General features: G+C 42.8%; 1 protein-coding gene across 2 annotated transcripts in view; it reads left to right on the top strand.

The window, feature by feature from the left end:
* Kcnab1 (potassium voltage-gated channel subfamily A regulatory beta subunit 1) overlaps nucleotides 1-26,175 on the top strand; it is a 332,096-nt gene that overhangs the window by 128,193 nt on the left and 177,728 nt on the right. Inside the window, exon 1 of one of the 2 annotated variants that reach the window (XM_057757377.1) lies at nucleotides 2,653-3,837. The exons of the other annotated variant lie outside the window; for it this stretch is intronic. Within the exon in view, the coding sequence (XP_057613360.1) occupies nucleotides 3,617-3,837 (221 nt within the window). The 5' untranslated portion in view covers nucleotides 2,653-3,616. Of the gene's footprint in view, nucleotides 1-2,652; nucleotides 3,838-26,175 lie in introns of those variants that run through there. 2 annotated transcript variants of the gene reach the window in all.

Raw genomic sequence — 26,175 nt, 5'->3', positions numbered from 1 at the left:
CTCGAAGATCATCCTCTCTTCTGTGTCTTGTGTCTGACCTGGTCCTTATTATAAGGACACGTGTCATACTGGGCTAGTGGTCACCTTTACAGCCTCATTATAATTCAGGTACATCATTAAAGATGGTCTCCAAATACAGTCACATTCTGATGCACTGGGGAGAGGCCAGGGTTTCAACACATGAAGTTTGGGATGAGGCGACCCATCCCATAACTATATCTATACTTGTATCTGTATCTGTATACATTATGTAGGTGTATCTAGATGCAGGCTTATGTGTCTATACAGCCTGAAATGTTCATAGTGAGCATTCCTCTAAATCCTGTTGGATACACATTCCAAGTCTAATTTCCCAGCTTCATTAGCGTATGGCCTGTTAGCAAACTTATTAGGAACAGGCTCTCTCCAGCCAACTGTTATCTAATTTCCAGGCTCCTGAGACCAACTTCTCCATTAATGCCGGGAAGAGCGAGGATGTCTAGGGAGACTGTGGGGCTGCTGGTTGCCTGTCAGAATGGCCGCGTGGTGTCAGAGATGAAAGGCACTGTGAACTGCGAGAACGAAGCTCGCACTGTGAGCATCCTCTGGCCTCCTTTGATTCTCTATGTGGCGTGTCTCAAAGGCTGGGACACTGGACTACACACCAGAGGAGCAGAAGGGAACGTGGGACACCTTTTCAGTACACAGGCTGTCCTTCAGAGTGAATGGTCAGGACTTTACCAGAAAATGGCAGCTCCCCATCTCCCTGCATTCCTCTCTCCCTCCTATTTATTTCTTCAGCTCCTCTCAGTTATTTATAGAGTGAGGGCTTGTTGAAGACCACGCTCGCAGTGCAGTCCTGTGGGGGCCAGAGGTGACTCATGCGTATTCTGCCTTCTATGTCTTATTCAGATAACCTCTTCCCTGTTCTGGGCTAGCCTGTGCTTTCTGGCCTTCCTCTGCTAGCTCTTCGACAAAGCTGAGTGCCACATTGATTAATATATCCAGGCCTCTCTTTGCTTCAAAGTTCCCAGTCATTGCTGTAAAACTGTCAGCATTCTCAGCTGAACTCCTGCCTACATCACACACCCCCTCCCTCACAGCCAGGTTCCAGACCCTTCCAGCCTGGTGGTTATCAGCTCACTCAATTGGTCCCAAGCTGCTTTGTTGGTGGGTTTTTTTTTTTTCATGTGCTAAAAGCTGTTCCTTTTGATTCCTCCCACTTCTTCCTCTTCTCATTTTTGACTGCTTTTCTGATTCACGTTGATCATCTCCGATGAGCTGGCTCAGTGTGTAAAAATAAAGGTTTCTCTGATCTGCTTCCTCTCTGCCCACTGTTTATTCCAAAGAATACATATATGTGCCTCCACCCCAGTATTCCTGCCTGGCATAAAGGAGCGCAAAGAAGAGATCCATTCAACCCTTCCACCCTCACTCATCCTAAAATTTCTTCCCATTCATCAACATATTTATTTTCTAAAGGAAAGAGCGAAAAGAAAAAAAAAAAACATGTGGAGGGTCAAGGATGCAACTCCACAATGTGGTTTTAATCTCATCTTCAGGTTCAAAGATCTTAAGACTAATTTCTTGAATGGATCTCAATGCAAGCCTAGAATCTCCTTGAAAATTTTATTTCTACCATTTCATTCAATTGGATAGATGTGATCAGACCAACTGTTTTATTTATATTTTAGTCAACACAGGCAGTGTGTGTATCATCCCTGAACATGCCAGTCCAGGGGTGACTGCTTCCCCCCACTCCTGCCAATCAAATCAGACCCATTGCCACATGGGACTCTCATTCCTCTAGGAAGGCTCCCTGAGTCTCCCACATGCCTCCAGAACCCTCAGACATTGACATATTTGTGTCCCAGCAGCAGAATCAGATACCAATAGGGACTCCATTGAGGAGGGGGCAATGGGTCAATATAATGTTCTCCAGGCTCCAGAAATCTGTCCCCGCTTCACTCTGGTGGGCTCAGCTTGGCTATCAGACTTGGGGACATGTAGAAGGCGACTTCCAACATAGTCTCTGAAGACGGAATGCTTTGTCCTTTCCACCCAGATTGCCTGTTCCTCCACGAGGGAGACAGGGCTTCCTACTTTCCCTTCTGTATTGATCTCTGTCGCAAATCCAGAGATGCTCCTCCCCAAATAGCGTTTGCTGCTTCTCTTTGCTTGGCAGTAAGGTCTGTTAGGACTCACATTCAGAAAAAAAAAAAAAAAAAAAAAAAAAAAAAAAAAAACAAAACAAAATAAAAACAAGAAAAAATGCTTTTGGAGAAAAAAAACATTCTCACATACTTCAAATGGAGAGATAAATTATCAATCAGCTGATAATTTGGTCTGGGCACATTTCTTGGATGGAACAGACAGATAAGATTCATTTAGGCTCAGCTCACAGGGCTTCTTGCTGCCCATCCCTCCTGACCCTTCTGGGCAGTGATATTGATCTGCTTCCTTCCCCTTTGCACCCACCACCAGTCGGCCCCTCCAGTGTGGAGAACTCATCGCTCCCTGCAGCATCCCAGAAGTCCCTACTCTTGGTATTCTATACAGATTTGCAGTAAGTTAGCAGACCTTACTCCACATAGACTGCACCGTGGCTTTTCAGGAAACTTTGAACTTATCTGCATAAGAAATAGCATGCAGAGGAGATGTGAGCCTTACAAGGCTGCAAGCAGAATTCCAAGCTGTAATCCAGCAAGCCAGGCAGTATTCACGTGTTAATCACTGGCGTGCCACTCTGAGGAGCACCCCGCTCAGCTTTCTCCAGTTCCTACTCTTGTGCTGCAGCAAGATTTGGTGGCATCTAGGCAGAGCCCCCTGATGGAGCAGCCCTCCCAGTACTGTTCTAGTAAGGAGTGGTCACAGTGATCTTTCCTTCCCCCTGCACACAACGGCAAGGCGCTCCTTAAAGGGACCTTCCAGCTCCTCCATGCCGTCGCCAACCCGAGTAAGTGCAGGCTCAGGAGCCCCAGCTTTCGCCTGAGGATGAGTGGGGAGGGGTCCTGAGACGCCTCCACCTCCGCATCCTTCAAAATCCGGGAAGGAGGCAGCTGACTGGCAGAGTGGATGGAGACCACGGGTCCGCGGAGCCCGGCTTGCTGTTAGCTGCTTCTTGGGATGCTCCTCTCCAGTTGAGCCTCCTGCCTATGATCCAGAGGGTGCTGGCGGCGCATCTTGCGGTATGCCTGCGTTGCTTTGAGCCAGCGCCCAGAAGCCAGCCCTCCGCATCCAGGCACCTCGGACTGGCTCCAGGCAGGGTTGTGTGCAGTCACCATGAAGGCTCAGCTCTAGGCTTCTGCACCAGCCTCCTGACCACATGGATCTGGCTGTTTAATCAGTCGAGCTCACAGCCTGGGAAGATTGGGGAGGCTGATCCGCGCTCCAGCTGCCGAGACAACTTCCAGCTTGGCTGTTTACTTCTTTGGGTCCCCGGGACTCTGTTCCTGAACCTCAGCCTCTCCTGAGACTCTGTGGTCTCTGAAGTCAGCTGCCGGGACTCCTCTGAAGGCATCCAGGAAGGGGGGCAAGAGGGGTTAAAAGACAGCAGAAGTCCCCCCAACTGCTCACCCTCTGCCGACCGCCTGTGCTGTGGGGTTCTGAGAGGACCTTGCGCTGGTCCTGGGAAGCAATGCAAGTCTCTATAGCCTGCACAGAGCACAATTTGAAGAGTCGAAATGGTGAGGACCGACTTCTGAGCAAGCAGAACTCCACCGCCCCCAATGTGGTGAACGCAGCCCGGGCCAAATTCCGCACTGTCGCTATCATCGCTCGCAGCCTGGGGACCTTCACCCCTCAGCATCATATTTCTCTCAAAGAGTCCACCGCAAAGCAGACTGGCATGAAATATAGGTAGGAATGAGAGGTCCCTCCGCCGGGGGGTTTCCATCGGCTTTGCAGGTGCAGTCAGGCGGTCCTTCGGTTTTAAAGTGACTTAACTCAGTGCTGTTTGGCTTTATTTAGAATTCTCAGGTGTTTGCTTTGAAATTAGACTTTTGGGGGGAGGGGTGAAAAAACCCAAGCTGGTTGGAAGCCTGTGCGCGATTTTTAAGATGCGGCCCATTTTGTGTATTCTAAGTGTTATTGAACACCTTAGGACCTAAATGAATTCTAGGCAGTAAGACACGGGATCCGGAAACTCTCTCCTGCCAGGAGAGTTTGTCAGGAGCAGAAGTGTGTGTCCGGCTTGATGCACAGACAGTAGATTCTGTGCTCATCCTATCAGCAGTTCCCATGCCACACTACACCCTTATCTGTGAGATACCAAGGGAACATGCTAAGCACAGCTTTTAAAGAAGGTTCATGGCAGAAACACAATGGTACTTTAGAGTGAACACTGCTATATTTAAACTGGAATCACTGCCTGAGATGAAAGAGGCATGAACGTTGTGAAATACGAAGGGTCAGTTTTTCAAGGCTCCTAGATGTCTTGTGTTTCTATTTCCTTAGCGTAAGGAGTTCACTGTTTTCGTAGACAGAAATCTTCCTGTAGTAGGAACAGCTCACCATTACGGGATGTGATTCCTGCCGCTTCACTGTGTGTGTTTTGCGCAGCCCTCCGGACGTCAGTTCTGCAATACTGCTGTGCTTCTAGCTTCTAAGTGTCTGAGCCTACAACGGAGAGAAGCTCCTGACACATCCTCCAAGTCCTTGGCTACTCTCCTTTGCAGGGGACACAGTTCATTGTTGACTTTTATCTCTCATTTGCGAGAGACCAGATTATTGGATAAGGTGAATTCCATACAATTAAGATACTGCATATTGAAGACTGTGTTTTCTATGTGAAGTAAGCATTTTAAACTTCTCTATAAAAGTTGCCCCTGGTGAAAGTTTATCTGCAGAGTTAAGGGAAACCTTCCATGGCAAAAGTAAATCTTGTTCCTCTGATGTTTTCAAGCCAATGAGAAAGAAAACCTCTGAATGGGGATGGGAGGAGGTCACCCATAATCGAAGTTCCGAGCCACAACTGTAGGGTGAGGACAAGCCACCATATAAACCACCTGACTGTGGTCCTTTCCTCTCAAGGGTCAGTGCCATGAACCCTCTGTTTTCCCCTGCATTTCTACTGGGCATGGGACCCCACGATGACCCCAATCGCTCGCGCTCTGGCATTTTCAGCACAGCTGCAGTAGCACACATGCAGCCTTCGTCCTGTGCACAGTGGGTGCTGCTGAGGCCGCAGCTAAGCTGATGCCACCAGAGAACAGTCCAGGAACAAGGCACTCCAGGTTGAGGTGGCCCCAGTTGTGATCTGCGGTATTTGGCAGAACAATAAGTGGTTTCCTGTAAGGCACGAATTACAAAGTCACGCCCCTACTCTGTGGCCACAGGAAGCTGTGTGTTGTGTCGCAGGTGTTTGCCAGGGCATGGTTCTGTTTACCAGGCTTTTGAAGTTGGGAGCTGTCCATTAGGGTTCTCCTAGGAACACAGTTGAACTCAGGTTGGACTGTAACTGTCTTACCCCCACCCTCCAAGCTCAATGTGGGCAGCACTCCTAGGGATGCCTTTCCTTGCTTGTGGCTGAGCACAGCCCTTCACTGGCTATCATCTGGGTCCTTCAGCCCTCTTGAGTCTGTGGTAACTAAATAAAATGCCTCTTTTCCAGTCCTCTTCGCATGCAGTGCCTCTCCATCTACGGCAGGTGGTTTATGTGTGCGTGAATCAGACTTCCCTCCTTCAAATTCATCTCAGAGTGACATTTATGAGAAAGATTATGAGAGAATGTCATATGCATGCCAAGCTTTCTTAGGGTGTGGAGGAGTAGGGCAATTACTATCTCTCCAAAATAGTGAGAGTATTTTTGTTGCCTGAATTGTGTTTTTTTTGTTACATCGTTTCATCTAGAATATAATGTGAGTACATGGGGGTGGTTGTTAGGAAGAAATTGTAATGATTTTATGTTAAAGGGAAGATAGCTTGCTTGTCTGGAGAGTCACTGGTGAACCAGGACCCTAAGTTAGTGATTGGTTGTGATCAGAATGCCATTTTTACTCTTGAAGATGGTTTCCATATTAGAACTTTGAGGACTAGCCACCAACTCTGGGGCAGAAGAGAGAAGGAATCCAAGAAGGATGTTCATCATTTTTCTCAGAAATTTTGTGCAGTGAATATGCATTCAGGTAGCCAGTAATAATTTATTGCACACCTACTCTCCACGAGCACAGAGTGCTTAAATGCAGAAGCCGAACAAGACTTAGGAACTAGCTTCAAGCTGGGAAAAGGCACTCCTAAAAGGAAACCAGCAAGTAGATATTCGGATTTTCACGCTCTTGTAGGGCTACGCACTAGGGTGCTATTCCTGTCTATTTGGGGGCTGCGAGTTCCGCTTGCATCCTATGTCAAGTGATTTCATCTTGGGGCATGAACTGACCAAATCTCCCACTCACTTTGGAGTCCCATGCTTTTAGGTTCAGCCTTGCTGTAAGGCCCTGGTACTCCCTGGCAGTTTAGGACCTGTTTATGACCTTGAGGAATAAGTAGGCTTCTTTTTGCGGCTATAATGATCGTGACTCTTAAGTCTCAATTCTTAAGCCTAGGAACATCAAGCCTAGGTCAAGAGCTCATAAACTAGGAGCTCAGCAACAATTAATGTGTTTGTACAAGTCTTCTAAATTTTGCAATGTAATTAGATTCTCACCACAACTGTGTAAGAATCTTCTATCAAACTGGATTTTTTTTCAAGGCTTACAATGAACAAAATAACCTATGAGAATATGCTGCTGTTCCAACGTTACTGTTAGCGGAAAAACAAGACTCTTCCTAACACTTACTCTGGGGCTGTCTGTATCTAAGACCGTTTTGTGTTTGGTAATCACGAAAGTTACTCTGTCTTAGTTTCCCTTGCTTTTACTCTGCATTCAGCACTGCCTGGTAGCGTGGTGGGAACTCTCCAGGCATAGATGATGGATCTCCGGGTGGTAGGCGTTCCTACACACACGCACCTTTCATCCCCCAGAACTCATCTGTCAGAAGTTAAACCAGGTTTACTTGCTGACTTTTTTTTCCTATTTTTTTGGGGGGGTATTCTGTTTTAAGGGAACTTTTTAGAATGCTCTAGGTGCCAATGTTTGACATGGTTTGGAACTTTTTTGATTATATAACACAACGTATTTGTGTTTATTAAACCCCTCTTCCTATTCTGAAATTATTTTTTTAGTTTGACAATTTAAATATTGATAACCTTAATTTTATTAAGAAAAATGTATTTGAACCATGACAATATGACCTTGTGCTGTGTAGTTACATAAAACATGCTTTGCAGTTAGTGCATAGCTGGATATAGGCTTTACAATATTTTAAAGTTTAATTTGCAAAAAGAACATTACATACCTGAGAAATAAGTTTTAAATCCCTTTTAAAACTTCAAATTTTCCTACTCTTAGCTAGCTGCATTTGACCATTAAACTTTTTATAAATACAGATGTGCAGGAATTTTTTTAACTCTATAGACAATTTCAATGACCCATTTCATTTCCAGTGGCAACATAATGATACTATGGTTTCAAAACTTGAAAACTGTCTTATATAAGAGAATTGATATAGATTTCACCAGGCAGGCATGTGTTCATTTGGATGTCTATGCGGGTTCACCACAGTAAAGAGTCGGAGTGTTTCTCCAGTCCGAAGGCCTCCTGGTACTGTTCCTATACAGCTATAACTATCTGCTCTCCAGACCCTAGTGCTCAGAAGTCACCAATCTGTGACAGATCTGTAATTTCATTTTTTTACTAATGCTGTATAATTGGAAACATATAAAATGCTATCTTTTAGAAGTGGCCTTTTCTCCCCTCAGAGAATTTTTTTTCCACAGAGAAGTGGGGAGAGAGAATTTTGTGGCCACAAAGGGGGTCAGACTTGCAACAGCACGGAAACATAGAGGAAGACATCAAGACGTGGGGTGGGCATCAGTATTGGGGGATCCACAAGGCTTTGTGAGCCGTGTAAGCCTATGGTTCATTTAGGTAACCATTACCCTGGCAGCTGTTCTTCCACTATTGAAGAATTTAGGTCTGAAATAGGAGAATATGTGTTAAATTTTATAGCCCTCTTAGCAAAATCAAAACTGCACCAAAAAGACACAGATCCTATCCCAGATGTGGCCCTCCTCAGTAGCATCTTTAAAGCACACATTGCATCCATGGCCCTGTGCCTCCTGAATCTCTAAAGCACATGTTGCTTCCATGGCCCTGTGCCTTCTGCATCTTTAAAACACACATTGCATCCATGGCCTCGTACTTCCTGAATCTTTAAAGCACACATTGCATCCATCTCCCTGTACCTCCCACAAATAGTGGGTGGATTTTAAATCAAAGCAATTCAAAGAAGAGATCAATCTTATCAACTGATTACATAAAAGGCACTTGTGTGTGTGTGTGTGTGTATGTGTGTGTGTGTGCGTGTGTTCATGTGGGGAAAGTGGGAGGAAAGGGTGGGTTGAAAAAGTATGAGCAGAGCCAGATCTGTGGTTATGTTTCAGATGGAAATACTTTTAGTATTTAGTATTAAATTTTAGATTTTAGTCCTGAGAAGGGAATAGCCTGGTTATTTAAAATGCCAAATTTTTAATTAGAGAAAATTTGCTGACTGCCATCATGATTTACACTGACGCCCATGGGTGTGGGCTTTCCTCTCTGCCTCAAAGCCAAATGGTGAGTGAGAATGGAGAGGTGGAGGAACCTTCCTAAAAAGTAGCTGCTGAGTCAATCTCATAGAGTTTATTCCACCCCTGCAAGGCAGCAGTCAGAAGTCTGGCATCCATGGGATGGTGAGAAGGTGGGGGAGGGATGGGGGACCGCAGGATGTTGTCAGGCAAATGTTGTCCCAGTTCCATGGCTCTGAAAGTGTGAGGGTGGGCATGGGGACTATGTATATTTGTGTGCTGATGCCCAGGCCTGAATATATATCTATTTTCAGTGATTGATCCACAGGTTCCAGAACTATCTCATTTCCTTGCTGTAGTCTTCGAATTGGTTGCTCCACATGGAGCCTTTAATCCCCAGTTCACTCAATGACTGTTGTCATGTTAGAGAAACTCTTCTGTTTATCATTTCTGCCAACTTTTCAATTTACGGTAATTGGATAAATGTTCTGAGAAGAGAAAAGGATCCCATCAGATTCAAAAGAAAAATCAAACTCCCAGCTTTCACTTTGATTTTTCAAACTCACTTGATCAAACTACCCATCTTTTTCTGGTAGATTAATAAGTGGGTAGTATGGGATTTGGGCAAGGAAATTAGATCAAATAGAGGAATCTTGGCTTCATTGAGTATGTCTTGAAACTACTCTCTGTTATGAGAATAATAGAATTCATAAACATTGGTTCACAGGTGCCCATTAAGAATTTAAAAGCTGTCTGATCTACATGGGAAGTAGAAAAAGACAAGATCTCCTGAGTAAATTGGGAGCATTGGGAACCATGAGAGAGGGAAGAAGGGGAGAGAGGAAGAAGGAAGGAAAGCGGAGATAAACATATAGCTCAATAAAGACAATAAAAATAATTTCCAAGCTGAGTCAGTCAAGTCTCACAACTGAGTTCACCCAGGACCCACAGTAGAGGGAGGGAACTGGGTCTTGGAAATATGCTCTCTCATCTCCTCACGTTTATAAATAAAATTTTTAAGGACTTCAGAGTCATTAAGACAAATACTAATTAGACATGATAAATTATTTCATATGAGAGGCTATCAGGTTTAAGAAATTCTTTTGTCAATAATTTCCACTCTCCAGAACTAGAAAATAGAGTGCTGAGGCCAGTTTATGGTGAAGGTGAAAACACACCTGGCAGTTTCAACATTGAGAGCTATTATTTTAGGATGACCATCATAAGTGATTGATTAGTCAGGCAGGCATTGCTAAGGGTGCCTTAGATACCAACTTGAGGAGTGACATTGCTTTATACAGAACACCATGTCCACAGTCAGAGTTACACAGGCAATCAAGGGGACAATCAAGACTGAACTCAAGCCTCCTGGCTCCCAGAACAGGGTCCTTGATGTTCCATTAGCTTTGATTTTGCAGTTTCTGGGTCTTGACTTGTTTTTTATTTTTATTTTTTTACTCTTTTAAAATAAAGAATAAAGTTTTATTGTCAATTATCAGTAAATGTGTGACTTTGTTCTCCCCAGATCTGATCATTTACTTGTTACTCTTTTTTTCTTTTTTATTGTTTTTATTGAGCTATATATTTTTCTCCCCTCCCTTTCTATCCCTTCCCCTTCCACTCTCTCTCATAATCCCCACTTTCCGAATTTACAAGGAGATCTTGTCTTTTTCTACTTCCCATGTACATTAGATCCATGTATATCTGTTTTAGGTTACTTTTTGTTGTCTAGGTTCTCTGGGGTTGTGAATTGTAGACTGGTTTTACTTTGCTTTATGTCTAAAAGCCACTTATGAGTACATGTGATATTTGTCTTTCTGGGTCTGGTCATCTTACTCAATATGATGTTTGGAATTTGCCTGCCAATTTAAAGATGTCATTATTTTTATCACTGAGTAGTACTCCATTGTGTAAATATACTACATTTTCTGAGAAATCACCATACTGATTTCCAGTACCAATTTGTACTCCCACCAACAAAGGAGGAGTGTTCCCTTTACCCAACATTATCTCCACCATAAGGTGTCATCAGTGTTTTGATCGTGGCCATTCTTAGAGGTATAAGATGGAATCTCAGAGTTGTTTTGATTTACATTTCTCTGATGGCTAAAGATGTTGAGCATTTCCATAAGTGTTTTTCAGCCATTTTAGATTTATCTGTTGAGAGTTCTCGGTTTAGGTCTGTACCCCATTTTTTATTGGATTATTTGTTCTTTTGATGACCAATTTCTTGAGTTCTTCGTGTATTTTGGAGATCAGACCTCTGTCTGATATGGGGTTGGTTAAGATCTTTTCCTATTCTGTAGGCTGCCGTTTTGTCTTGTTGACTGTGTTCTTTGCTTTACAGAGATTTTCAGTTTCAGGAGGTCCCATTTATTAATTGTTTCTCCTAGTGTCTGTGCTATTGAGATTTTAAGGAAGTGGTCTCCTGTGCCAATGTGTTCAAATGTACTTTCCACTTTCTCTTCCATGAGGTTCAGTGTGGCTGGCTGTAAGTTGAGTTCTGTGATCCATTTGGAGTTGAGTTTTGTACATGTCAATAAATAGGGATCTATTTTTATTCTTTACATGTTAATATCCAGTTATGTCAGTACCATTTGTTGAATATGCTTTCTTTTTTCCATTTTATATTTTTTGATTCTTTGTCAAAAATCAGGTGTTCATAGATGTGTGGATTGATATCTGGGTCTTCGATTCGGTTCCATTGGTCGTCCTGTCTGTTTTTATGCTAATACCAGGCTGCTTTCAGTACTGTAGCTCTGTAGTAGAGTTTGAAGTCAGGATTGTGATGCCTCCAGAAGTTTCTCTATTGTTTTTTTTTTCTTTTTTAAGAAGTTCCTCTATTGTACAGAATTGTTTGGCTATCTTTTTTTTTGCTTTTTCATATAAAGTTGGGTATTGTTCTTTTGAGGTCTGTGAACAATTTTGCTGGAATTTTGATGGACATTGCATTGAATCTGTAGATTGCTTTTGGTAAGATTGTCATTTTTACTATGTTCTACCTACCCAAGAGCATGGGAGATCTTTCCACTTTCTGGTGTCTTCTTCAATTTCTTCCTTCAAAGACTTAAAGTTCTTGTCATACAAGTCTTCCATTTGTTTGGTTAGAGTTTCTCAAGATAGTTTATGTTACTTGTGGCTGTTGTGAAGGGTGATGTTTCTCTGATTTCCATCTCAGCCCATTTATCATCTGTGTACAGGAAGGCTACTGATTTTTTTGAGTTAAACTTTTATGCTCCTACATTACTGAAGGTGTTTATGAGTTTTAGAAGTTCCTTGGTAGAATTTTTGGGGTCACTTATATAAACTATCATTTCATCAGCAAATAATGAGAATTTGACTTCTTCTTTTCTGATTTGTATCCCCTTGATCTCCTTTTGTTGTCTTATTGCTTTAGCTAGAACCTCAAGTACTATATTGAATAGATATGGAGAGAGTGGACAACCTGTCTTGTTCCTGATTTCAGTGGGATCGCTGTGAGTTTCTCTCCATTTAGTTTGATGTTGGCTGTTGGCTTGCTGTATATTGCCTTTATTATGCTTAGGTATGTTCCTTGTATCCCTACTCTCTCCAAGACCTTTATAATAAAGCGATGTTATATTTTATTGAAGGCTTTTTTGCATCTAATGAGATGATCGTGTTTTTATTATTCAGCTTGTTTATATAGTGGAGTGTATCGACAGATTTTCATATGTTGAACCATCCCTGCGACTCTAGGATGATGCCTACTTGGTCATGGTGAATGATTTTTCTGATGTCTTCTTGGGTTTGGTTTGTCAGTATTTTATTGAGTATTTTTGCATTAATGTTCATGGGGAGATTGGTCTGTAATTCTCTTTCTTAGTAATGTCTATGTGTGTTTGGGTATCAGGGTAATTGTAGCCTCATAAAAAGAGTTTGGCATTGTTCTTTCTGTTTCTATTGTATGGAATAATTTGAGTGTATTGGTTATAGTTCTTTAAAAATCTTATAGAATTTTGCACTGAAACCATCTGGTCCTGGACTTTTTTTGGTTGGGAGACTGTTGATGACTGTTTCTATTTCCTTGGCAATTATTAATTTGCTTATCTGTTCTTGATTTAATTTTTTAAGTGATATTTATTCTGTAAATTGTCCATTTCCTTTAAGTTTTTCAATTTTGTGGACTACAGTTTTTCCAAGTATGACCTGATGATTCTCTGGATTTCCTCCATGTCTCTTGTTAAGTCCCCCTTTTAGTTTCTGATATTCTTAATTTGGATATTCTCTCTGCTTTTTGGTTAGTTTGGATAAAGGTTTGTCTATTTTGTTGATTATCTCGAAGAACCAACTCTTGGTCTCATTGGTTCTTTGTATTTTGTTTGTTTGTTTCTATTTTGTTGATTTCAGCTCTCAACTTATTTCCTGCCTTCTAGTCCTCCTGGGTGAGTGTGCTTCTTTTTGTTCTAGAGTTTTCAAGTGTTCTGTTAACTCACTGGTGTGGGATTTTTCCAGATTCTTCATGTAGGCATTAAGTGCTATAAACTTTCCTCTTAAGACTGCTTTCATTATGTCCCATGGATTTGAGTATGTTGTGTGGTCATTTTCATTGAGTTTTAGGAAATCTTTAATTTCTTCCTTGAGCCATTGGTGATTCAGGTGGAATTTATTCAGTTTCCATGTGTTTGTGGGCTGAAATTAGTGTTACTGTTGAATTCTAATTTTAAGCCATTGTGATCCAATAAGATACAGGGGGTCGTTCCCATTTTTTTGTATTTGTTGAGGTTTACTTTGTTACCTACTATGTGGTCAAGTTTTTGAGATTTCATGAGGTTCTTTTTTGTTTTGTTTTGTTTTGTTTTGTTTTGTTTTTTGTTGTTGTTTTTTTCGAGACAGGGTTTCTCTGTAGCTTTGGTGCCTGTCCCGGAACTAGCTCTTGTAGACCAGGCTGGCCTCGAACTCCCAGAGATCCGCCTGCCTCTGCCTCCCGAGTGCTGGGATTAAAGGCGTGCGCCACCACCGCCGGGCTCATGAGGTTCTTAGAAGGTACATTCTTTTAGGTTTGGATGACATGTCTTGGCCTGTTTTTTTAACACAGGGAAGAATTAAAAGACCCCAAAGTGTTTCCACGGCAAGTCTATGCTGTTGCACGTCCTAAAGTCAGTCACAAAGTAAACTCCAGATGATAACACAGCTACTGCTAAGCTGTCTATCACTCTGATGTCTCAGAAAGTGAATCCCCAACTCATGGGGAACAGATAGGGCTGCATGTCTGTGCTAGACAGAAACACTCGTCTGGCCACTTGAGATGGACACCTTCCGTGCTATTAGAGACTGCATTAAAAAAAAACTTTGGCCCTGAAAAGTGAGAATCAAAATACATTTAAACATCTTTACTGGTTCATCTTCTGGCTTCCCAGATTGGAAACCAAACCAGAAGCCCAGAAGTAATTTTTATTTGTCGGAGTCGACAGCCAGAGAGGACTTGCATGGGCCATCTGGTCCAGTCCTTGTGAGAAATCTGCCCTGCTTTTCCAGCTTGCTCCACACAGCAACTACTTATAAGGCCTTTGAAGAAATCTGTGTAATCCCCTTCACAGCAGCCACGAAAAGTTTAGCTTGTCATCTTAAGAACCAGGATCATGCTTAAGTGTTTAAGTCCCGGGGTGAGGGGTGAGCATTTTTAGAACGCTTGTCTGGACCCCACAGCCAGGATGGGGAGGAAAACAAGGAAGGCACACTGTGGGGGCAGGTGTGCAAAGGGTCAACCTCCTGGAGACAGCTGGGGAGAGGGACCCTCTAGGAGTCGTCATGCTTCAAGGTTACACAACAGCCCAGCCGACAACGTACTCGGCTCTTCAACGCTGCACTGGAATCTTCTGTGCCTGCTCTCTACTGAAAGGAAAATGAGCTAGCTGTAATTTCCTGCCTCATGAGGGTTCCGGTACTTGAAAACCATTACCACGACTCAGCTTCCTAATTTCCGGAATGGTTCTCGCGTTTCCCACGCCTCCTAGATTTCATTTTATCATTCCCAACTGTGATTGCATCTCTCATCTGAAGTCTGCACGTGATGGCTGTCTTCCCTTTAAGTCGTTCAGTGTTGTATACATCTGGACGTTGCAGCCCAAAGTAACGGGATTAACCTATCTAGAAACTTCTCTGGAACTTTGCTTTCATTTCTTGATCAGGGTTATTAACTGAAAGAGGAGAAAAGGGTGTTTTAGCTAATAGTTAAAAATGTACCATGGAACACTCAAAGTATTCTAAGTTTCCGGAGTAATGGGGTCTAGTTATGCTATGACAAACTGAAAACTTTACGAGATCATCAACTCTAAAGGTTATGGTGCCCATTGACGATTGTCAGAAAAAAAAAAAAAAGAAATAGGAAAAGGTTTCCTAATGAAATTTCAATGACAGTTGAGTATTTAGATAGAAATACTAAGGGTTTACAATATGATTATTCTTTCTCAGGTACTTTTATAGAGAAGCATATTCTAGCCAAGTAGCTATAAAGGCAACCACGGATGAATAGTGTAAATCAGCAATGAAAATTTGCTGTGTGGGTAGCTAGCATCTCTCAGGACCTCGTCCCAGAAGAGACTTGGCTCTCTGTGATGAGCTAGCAGCTACTGGAAAGCCCATGTGGTTTCTCAGAGCTCTTTTGTAAGAAAAGCGCCCGAGAAGCACAGAGCAGTAAGATCCCAGCTCTCACTTTCTCCGAACTTAATTTCTATTTCAAACTAGGTTTTCATATTATTGGATTTTTTAAAATTTAATATCTGTGAACCAAGGCTACCACAAGCTCATTCTAAAAATCAACTGCAGAAATAATGTGGCTTTAATGACCGCTGCTTCTCCCTTATCTCAAGAAGCAGAACAGTGTTCCTCTGGGGCATTGTGTATCCAGACCTTCTGACTCACAAATATTCGATTTTCTACCCATGTATGCACAAGCATTTCTTCGTACTAATATCTGTCTTTACTTACAAAACCTGAAGTGCTTGGGAGAAATCTTAGCGGTCTTATTCCAGGGAGTCTTCATTGTGATGAAAAACAGGTCTATTCCCTTTTTAAAAAGAAAAACAAACAAACTGCTATTACAGTGAGATCCAAATACAACGGGGGAGTTGAGGAGTGTATAGTCAACCACACAGGGAGTCACTCAAAAACGGCAGGCATCATTTGCTTTTATTCAAATACAATTTTTCTGGAGGTAGTCCCCTGAAAATCAGAAGGCCCAGCTTTTCAAAACCTCTCAGGGGGACTCCTTCATCAAAGAAACATGTGCACGTTGTCTAAACCTTTGATTTTTGTGTCGGATATTTCCTGGAAGCTTCAATGGAACCTTCTCTGGTCATATTTTAGAACAAGGGATGAATTAAAGAGAAATACAAGGGCCATTAAGCAAAGCTAGGGCCACTGAGATGTCCCAGAGGGTAAACGTGCTTGCCATCATGGCTGATGACCTGTGTTTGATCCCCAGGATCCACATGGTAAAAATATATATATATATATACAAGTCATTTTCCGACCTCCCCCAGCCCACTGTGTTGCGTACACACACACACACACACACATGCACACCAAATAGATTGATGCTTAAAAAAGCAAACTGAGAAGTTTCTTGTACATATATTTTGTATTGCAATAAGTTATTATCACAAATATAATGCCTTGAATCACCATGTTTTTTTTTTCTTTCACATAGAAGTGAGAAGTCTGAACACGAAAATCAGCGGGGCTATGTTCCTTCTGCAAGCTTCAGGGCAGAAACCACTCCCTTCCCTCCTCTGCCTTCTAGAGGTCACCTTCATCCCTTCATCCTGTGGCCTGTGATTCCTACCACCATCTTCAAGCATATCACCCCGACTTCTGCTTCTTTCTTTACCTCTTCTTCTAACTCTGACCCTCTACAGTTTGCTGAGAACTTCTTTAGTACTAGCAGGTCAATCATGACAATCCAGGAGAACCTTCCTGTCTCAGGCCCTCTCATTTCATTAGGCCAATAAGGTCTGTTTATCCGAGAGGGAAATCGATTCACAGGCTCGGTGGCTCGGGCAGAGATGTTCTTCACAGCCCTTCACCTTACAGCCTGTCTCACGTTGTGTGGACTTGTAGTTACGAGCGCACAGCTAAAGAGATCTGATGAGAATAGGCATTATTCCCGAATTCCGTTCACTAGAGTGGAAAACTTGTTGGAGGGAGGCAAGACAGCAAAGGGGCAGTGAGATCATTTAAATTCCAGAGTGAAGGGGAAATTCAGCCTGAGTCAGAATTTAAAACTCTGCCATTTATCTGTGTAGACCTGATATGATACAGTTTAGCTTGGGCCTTGATAATTACCATTGTGGCATCTGTTGCTGGAATTTCGTGTGCCTCTTTTATTCCCTCACTAAAATCTAGGCAATAGTAGCAGAAAAACAGTATGATAGCCATAAAGATCAAGCTGAATCAAACCATCGTTAAAATGTTCCAAGCCCAGGAAATGTATCTGACTGCTACATCTCCTGGCTGTGATCAATGATGTATGGTGCTCTAACTTGTTCCAAGTACTGGGAATGGATAACAGCAGTGAGTCCTTCTCCTGCTGCTGTGCATCTGTGGGGCTTTGTGCACTTGGGGTCCTGGGAATGGATAATAGCAGTGACTCTCCCGATGCATGAATCGACATGGCTTTGTGTACCTCATATAACAGAACCACCTCATCCTTCCATAACACCCTGCTGCCCCTGCTTCATTAGTGTTGTCAGAACCACGCTGAGGAGGAGGGAAGAAGGAGTTTCTTGCCAGGATGTGAAAATCTTCCTCTGAGCCTTTGTATTATTCATTTGAAGTCACTAGGTTATTTTATTTTCATCACAAAGCCGCTTTTCTTCTTATTAATCAAATCCTGACATATTCTGACAGAAATTTTCAAGCGCCTGAAGCCTGGTGTAGTTCCTTTTGTGGAGCTCAGTCTTACAGACTCTCCTCGTTAGCTCTGATCGTCAATTTGCCACAGCCTGAGTTACCTAAGGAAGCATCATTTGAGGGATTGCCCAGATCAGGTTAGCCTATGGGAACGTCTGTGAGAGGTTGTTGTCTTGATTGTTAGTTGATAAGAGCTGAGGGGGGCACTGCACTATGGGTTTCACTTGGGCAACTCCCGCCTGGGAATGAGTCAGAGACTGAATCAGCAAGTCACATTCCTGCATTGTTTCTGCTTGAGGTTCTTTCCTTGGATTCTGGCCTTGACTTCCTTTGGTGATGGACTGTGACCTAGAAGTGTAAGATGAAGTCAACTCATTCCTCCATAGGCTGCTCTTGGTCGGGGTGTCGTATCATAGCGACCAAATGAAACTAGAACACTCGTCCACAGAGATGGTCCTTGGTTCTTTCCATCACCTTCCAGAGACCACCTAGTAGCCTCTCATTATCTGGAATATTAGTGTTTGGAGATTAGACTCTTGATGCTAAACCATTTAAGTCTCTATCTCTTCTCTTGGAACAGGGCCAAAATGTGCCAGATTTCATCTTGCTTGGGAGAAATATTAGTGGCCACCAATCAAACTGAGTTAAGAGACACACTTAGAAATTGGAGGAATTGAGAGCTAAAGTTTAAGCTTGTTTTACAAGTTAGTCTCTTGTAGCCAAATATCTTTTCCTGGTGGTGATAAGAAATCCAAGGCCCGAGTAAGAGAAATGAGGAAATGGCTCCTTAGGTCCTGTGCTGATCAGTTATGCTGCCCCCTATCCGCCAGAGCTGGGAGGCAAAGCATGGGTTAGAATGTAATGATGGTGGAAATCATTCTAAAGGAGAAACCGATGAGCTTTGCCATGGCGCCCTTCTCTTGGCCAGATAACCACACATTTTTAATCTGTTAGCAGTTTCTCCATAAGGGCCGAATGACAATAGATTTAGAGTAAAAAAGACACGTGGAGTCGCTCAGGTACCCTGAGGATAGAAGAGGGAATAACAAGACCTACTCTTGATATATTCTAAGTTATTATCAACAGACTCTGTTGTCTAACCAAAATTATATCTATAATATATGCTTAATAGGACTATGGTGATGTTGATTACTGTTGACAGTAGAAAGAAACACAAAGGTGCTGAAGGTGCGCGTTCACCCCGCTAATCTGAAGGTGCACGTTCACCCCGCTTACGAGTCAGCCTGATTGTAAGTCGTTGTGGGCATGAGGGAAGTAGATGGTGAGTTCAGCAAGCAACCTTCAGTCTCATTTCTTAGCAGGAAAGCGGTACTGTCCTGTGGTGATATGACTAATCACAGTATTTGGTCTTATTTTAACAATTAGGTTTAGAAACATAAACACTCAAAAAGAGTCGGCTATAATCTTGCTCATTGATTATTGCTGCTCAGCCTCTCAGCAGGATCTACCATGTTATGAGATAGAAACATCTTAGCGACAGGATTTTCTGGTTATTACACTCTATAAATAACACTCTCTGCAAATGTGATTTATGTTATGCTGATTGCCTCGTGTAAGCATTTAAATCAAAGACTTGAACAAATTGAATTAGCATTATTGTCTGAAAGGTGTCGTCGGTAGAACTATGTCCATCATTAATAATGGGAGCGAGGGCAGAAGCCAGAACTAGGTGACACACTGTGCAGTCCGCAGTACTGGGTTCTGGTTTCACCTCGTCTCTCAGACCGACCAGCACTTAGGCTCATGCCCGTGACTTAGGACATCTAACAGTGGCACATGGCAGTTCCAAATGGGGTTTTGTTTTCCCTCATTGGTGTGAGACAATGGAGTATCCAGGTGCTCTGTGGTCCCGTCCTTACAATACGCAGAAAACAGGGTGGAGGCAGGACCAGAGGTCACAGTGGTGCAAGGAACACGTGATGAGGATTTCAGAGCTAATTCTAGAAGCCACAGGCTGATCGAAAGATCGGCCACTGTGTAGGAATTTTGTTTCTTTGTTTTTATTTCGGTCAGCTCGGGCTGTTATTCTCAGGAAAGAAATAAGTGGATTTTCAAATTCTAGCAGTCAGATTCATACCTCACTCATGAAGATAACATTTTCAAGTGGTTTTAATGTTTTTTCATTGTATGTACTTAGTCCACTATTAGGATTGAGGATATATATATGTGTGTGTGCGTGTGTGTGTGTGTACGTACAGGAATTTAACACATTTCTGTGTGGCAGAAGAGGTTAATGACTGGCAAGAACATGTTGCAGAGGGTACCAATGTACCTCATTCATCAGTTTTGTGTTCGCTTGCAGGACCTTAGAGTGGATTTGGTAACACCTTTCCAGGGCTTCGGGTTGTTTTGAAGATTGTGTGAAACAATACATGGGAAGGCGCAATAATTATCTACTATAATTGTCATCAGTATATTTACATAGAGTGGCACAAGAGGAAGGGAGAAAAGGTCTTTGATCATATGACGTCTTGGCAAGAGATGTTTGCAATACATTTTCGCATTCATTTCTTTGGAATGTTCCTGTTTTCGTCATTCCCAGTCTACACATAGCCACGTGGCATATTGTAAGCCATTGAAGAGGTTTGCTGGCTAGAAGAATGATTCAGCTGCAGAAGCTTCAAAGGTTTCTGTGTCTAGAACCCTCCTGGCCTCCGACACAGACTTCATTCTCTACCAGGTCTCCCCTCTTCACACTCATGATTGCCATTTCTTCCTTTCAAAGATAGAAATTCTGTTTGCTGCTGACCTTGGCTGCTAAACAGCATGGCCTGTCCTTCTTATCTGCCCTATTGACTAGAGAGACCCTAAAAGTTGCACCTAGTGTCTGTCATATTAATCTATATCCAGTTTTTCCAGAAAAGAATCTAAGGTGCTTCTCAAAATGACATGTGTTACAAGAGAAAAGACAACTAAAGGCATCGAGTGGAGAGAGAAGTTAAGGATGCTTTGGACCACGTCCTGTGTTGACACTAAAGAATACACATGTTCTCAAAAAAAAAAAATGCTGTCCATTTATTCTTGTTCTGAAAGAGAAAATGCATCACTGCGAAAGGTCCTGGGGGAATGATTGCACACAGACTGCTTGAGCCTTTGTTTTGGTTGGTCTTCTGCTAAGAATAGGCATCCATAAAACACAGTTAAGTTATCACTTGATCCGTTACAAATCAGGGTAATAAAAGCAAAGCATTTTGTAAAGCTGTATTCCCTTAGCAATGACGCATCGCGTTCCAGAGAATATCGGCTGACAAACTGTACTTTGGGGGCACTGGATATTTTGATAAACAATAGTTATAGACTTGAATTTACCAATTCTCAAACATGATATAAAAATGCTAAAAGTCACCTTTGTGACAAGGCACTTTTGGGGTTGAACAGAATTCTGTGTGCAGTGGAACTAACTGAAGCTTCTGTGGGGCATGTCCAGTCACTCTGCCCTTCTCTCAATGACTAACTGCCTGAGAGACTGAGTCTCTGCCAGCAGCCAGTCGCGGAGGCCACTTGAGTGCCCAGTTCCAGGTCCACTAGCTCCAGCCTCCCCACTCTCCCTGCCGAGGGGTCTGCATTTTCTTCTGAGCTGCAGAGAAGAATCTGGCTGAGTTACTCTGGGACTGGTGAGGTGATGCCGTTCAAAGTCACCAGTGTGAGACATCTCAAGAATTCAGTATGATTCCTTAACTGAAGAAAGTATGATTTTTTAATTCCAAACACCAGGGCTCAGTGTGGAGTAAGATTTAGGACATATTTTACACAGATCACACTGAGATTCTGTCCTTTGGGGGTCTGGTGAGGAACCTGCAGGTCCTCTGAGTCTTGTTTCCTGAAGGCCTCCACCCTCTGTAAGTCCCAGAGAGGTGGACCTGGAGTAGGAGAGAGACTGAATCCCAAGCCATGAATTATCAATCGCCCAACATCTGTGAATACTCCATATGGCTTTTGAAATCGGAAGAGTTAAGAAAGAGCCTCACTATGGTCCTTGGTGCTTGGGAACATATGACCCAGGACTTTGGTCCAACCCTAGCAGCACTATGAAGGAAAGACTTGCAAGTGAACCAATATTGTCTAAAAGTTACATTTCCTTTGGGCTTGGAAGAAGGGGGAAGGGAGCCCTTGGATTCAAATTAGCAAAGTGTTGGCAGCTGTACTATTTTCAATACCTGAGACTTTAGCCCAGGGTTCTCTGTTTGTGTGCACTTTGCAAGGTGGGGAAGGAGAACTAGCCTGAGAATCCAGGCATCATTTCAAGATGGGAAACCAGCCAAACAATACGATGACACATGCTTCGTAGTGCAGAGACGAGTCTCCATGCTCAGCCATGCAGAGACTACTGATTTGATTTCAGAACAGAAGTTATTTTTATGAAAATAGGAAGCTTCTCTAATTTGGATTTTTTTCTAATCATTTCATTTTTTAATTCTTCCAGTGCCACAGGATTAGAAGCTATTTTCTTGGTAACAAATCTCCCCTAACCAGTACATTTTTTTCCCTCAGAAGATGAAGTGCTGTCTTCACTTAGAACATGGGAGAATTTTATTAAAAGTCCAGTTGAGTTTGTAGCACAGAGGAGATCCTAAATAATAAACTAAGGCTCAGTATTTGTTCTGGAACCTTCATCTCAGCTCAGAAAGAGAAACCAAGGTAGCTCCGTCCACCTCTGGGTTAAAGAAAGACCAAGTGTATAAATGGGAAATAACTGGTATACATCTCTCTTCCAGAATCCCAGGCTTAATTCCAATCACAATGCAGCAGGAGGCAGAGGGCAGGCTATGTTCTGGCTTTTAGAATTCTCTTTTTACTTCTTGTGGTTATTCCAAATAGAGTAGGAGTTCTGCAGAATAGAAAATCCCCAACAGAGCATTGTGTGTACAGATGTAAATTCCTAACCACTAAGACCAGAAGGTTCAAAAGAGCTGATTCATTAACAAATACTCCCCAGGCACCAGCTCTGGGCCAGGCACTGTTCTGGGTCCTGATGATAAGGCAGTGAACAAAAACAGAGCTTTGCCTTTGAGAGCTTAAAAATTAAAACAAGGAGAAAGAAAATCAAAAAAAAAAAATAAAAGCTTAGCGTATCGAGAGGCATCATTGTTATGAAGATAAACGGTGCTGGAGATTGACGGTCATAGAAGAAAACACGTTCAAGAGGATGTGCACAAACATTTCAAACAATATTTTTCATTTGCACTTTGAAATTTCACACATGTATTCAATGTATCATGATTGTATTCCAGCTCACCCCTTCCAGTAATTCCCAGAACTCACCCAATACATCTCTTTCCAAGTCTGTGTCATGCTTTAAAATTTTTATAGTTTTTAAGCCACTCAAATCCAGTCAGTATTATCCGTATGTCCATGGCTGTGGGGTTACCCCATGGCTATTATCCCCCAAAAATTTACCCTTCCTCCTCCGTAGCATCCATCATCTACCAGTAACTCCTTAACTAAGGATGCAGCCTGGTAGATCATCTCCCATCCAGGCTGGGATTTTTAACTGGCTTGATCGTGTGCATGTCTTGTGCAGGTGACCGCTGCTGAAGTTAGTTCATGTTGCAATACCATGTTGTGTCCAGAAGATGCCTTTCACAGCATCCTCAGCACCATCCAGTTCTTTCCCCCCTCTCTTCTATGGTGTTCCCTGGATCTGGGTGGGAGATGGGTTAATACAGATATCTCAGCCACTTAGTCTCAGTCTTTGAGCAGTTGTTAGTATCTGCACTAACTGTTGCCCACTGCAGAAAGAAGTATTTCTGGCCAAACTTGAGACAAGTCCCAGTCTGTAGATAAAAAGATAAAAGCCCAAAAATTTAGAAGGGAGTTTGACAACGTGACTATTTCACAAAGCATTGACTGCAGATTCTCCCCTAGGTTCTATGACCACCTTAATCAAGTTTATAGTACCAGACATAAATTCCCTCCAATCACACATCTCATCAAGAGGATAGTTGGCTACCCCTACCGTCTTGCTACCATTACTCCACTGAGCACATCTTTCCTCATGTAGCATGCAGGGGCCAGCACTATATAAGATCATTGATGTCTTTTCTACGGTCACTTCTGACTGTCACAACGAGCATTTTGCAGGTGCAGCCCTGGGCAGGAGAGCCAGGACGCTGCTTTCTCTCCTAACCACAGAAACTCACCACCGCCTGTTGTTATGCTAACAGCAGCAGTAACCATCACAGGCTGCAAGAGTGAAGAGGTTCATGTACCCTCCTTGTGTCCCATAGAAGCAAAAGTATCTAGTTCCTATCTGTTGTGTGCACAGCATTATGGTAATAGGGTCACCAGTTGGAGACAATGTACGATATTGTAGATTCCTCCAATGCTAACTTAAAATGGGGCATTTCCCTTGCTAAGAGGGTACCTCTAAGGGAATGACTTATAAACATGTTATGATCTATCTTCTTCACGGTCAGAGGTGGTGATAGAATGTCATCTTGATAGTTTTGAATTACAGACTTAAACATTATAATAATGACTATAGAGCTCAGCTTATCCAATCCTGTGGCCAGCATCAGTGAAATAGAAACTAGATTTTCCAAAGCTTATACTAGGATTTCCCTACTGTTGGTGACATCTTTTTGAGCAAACCTATGTCAAGAGTCCCCAGTCAATGAAAGCAGAAGTCTGGGACTTCATAATATTGGGAACTAGAGAGAAAAGTAGGTGCTTAAATGTAGTGTTTCCTATTGTTCCAGCGGGTGCCTAACTACCTAACTCAACCCAGAGAGGGCTACAGGCAAGCCAGTCTAGATTATCATGCCAATAAATCACCCTTCCTGAGCTAATATAAAAGGCTTAGTGGAGAGAATGTGTGTTTTCTGTGGAGTACAGTGGTCTTTCCCCCACCGGAAATATCCCTAGAGTATTTCTGTCCCCAGCAAAACAGGAGAACTCTAAGACAATCCCCACAAACTTACTGTAATGCTGCACCGTGCTCTAATGCAGGTAATGACATAATGTCATCTTGATAGTTTGACACCATTACAAATGCCAGTAGGGATGGAATGTCAGGAGAAAGACAGTGGGTGTGGTATAAAGCAAGGATACTGAAGTATCCAGACGTAGGAAGGGAGCAACCATTTGGGTTAACAGACCCTACATACTGAACACAAAGAAAAAAACACCTTGCAGACTTCTGACCAACACAGGGCAATGTGCATTTTCAGGAGAGGGTATAATGGGACATGGTATCTAAGAGTCCATAGACTTGACTCTTGAAACCTCTATCCCCTGAGACCTGCTTGCCATAATCTATCTCATTATCTACATGCTTAGCTCCAAGAAATCTAGCCAGACCAGCAATTAGGTCTTGGACATGGAAAAACCTGGACGTTTCTACCAGCAGAACAGAAAGGAGATTTTTTTTTTCTGTTTCTCTTTTTTAATTGAACCAACACTAGAAAAATGTGCAAAGAAAAGTGAGATTGAGTCTCAGGTCTGGGAGATGGTTCCCCTTCCCTGTTCTTCCACGCTGATAGTGCAAACTGCTAGAGCCTACTATGGATGGAGAAGAGAGTCATGAATTAAATATGAGGTTAGTGGTCTAAAGAGAGCATAGCTGAGTCTTAGGAAGTGTTTTAAGAATGAAGAGATTCAACACTTATGGACTTAAGCCAACAGAGCCTCGGTGGAAGTCTCATTCTTGGGGGGGGGGGCGGGGACTGGGTCAAAGGAGTTGAAAATGGTAAATAGAAAATAAAACCAACTGAGGTGTATAGGCTGGTGAGTTAAGGCAAGAGTATGTAAAGGAGGCATAGGGGGAGAGAGAGATCATCTCTGACCCAATTACCAAAAAGGTTTTGGAGTAAGTGTGGGCCTTGAGTCTTACTGTTGAACTTAGGTAGTAGGTGAGGCTGGGAAAAAGGTGAGCCATGGGAACTAGGACTAGCACAGCTTGGCAGGAAGCATGATGATACTCAAGCAGATATTATGGTGTTGAGGAAGTTGAGAGTTCTACATCCAGATCCCCAGACAGCAGGAAGAGAGAGCCACTGGGCCTGACTTCGGTTTCTAAAACCCCAAAGCTCACCTCCAATGACACACTTCTTCCACCAAAGTCACATCTACTCCAACAAAGGCACACCCCCATTCTCTCTCCAGTAGTGCCACTCCCTAATGACCAAACATTCACATATTTGAGCCTCTGGGGGCCATTCCTACTTAAACCAGCACAGGAAGCAAAGGTGTCCCTCAGGATACTATCCCATCCCCCAGGGGTAGGGCTAAGGGACTGTGACCATTACTCCTACATCTTTCTGTAACGATATTTATTGACTTTACCTCATCTCTCTTACGTGTTTAAAGTGCTCACTGGGTTACAGCAGTGGGACCTGGGGCTCTGTAGCCTATTGACTGCAGAAAATTCTGGGTTTTCAGTCAGAGCTGGGACAGCACATTCCTGCACATTTTATTTATGCTACGTTTACTTCTGCTATTGTCTACGATAGTAAACGACTCTGCCCCACTCCTGGAAATAAATTAGAAACCATGGTAACAGAATATTATTAGAAGGGGCGGAGCTTAGTGCCATGCACAAGTGAAGTGCTATGTTGACTTCATGTGAAAGCTGGTAGAGTGGGTGCCACTCCCTGAACAAGGGGGTGACAGGTACTGAAACCACATTTATATAGCAGATTTATATCTCCTCTAATAAATGTGTATACTAAACTCAAGATTAAAAATAAGCCTGTGTCTTT

Source organism: Chionomys nivalis, chromosome 24 (assembly GCF_950005125.1).
Source record: "Chionomys nivalis chromosome 24, mChiNiv1.1, whole genome shotgun sequence".
Classification (NCBI taxonomy): Eukaryota; Metazoa; Chordata; class Mammalia; order Rodentia; family Cricetidae; genus Chionomys; species Chionomys nivalis.
The sequence above is the reverse complement of the archived record's forward strand: the minus strand, read 5'-3'. Positions and strand labels throughout refer to the sequence as shown.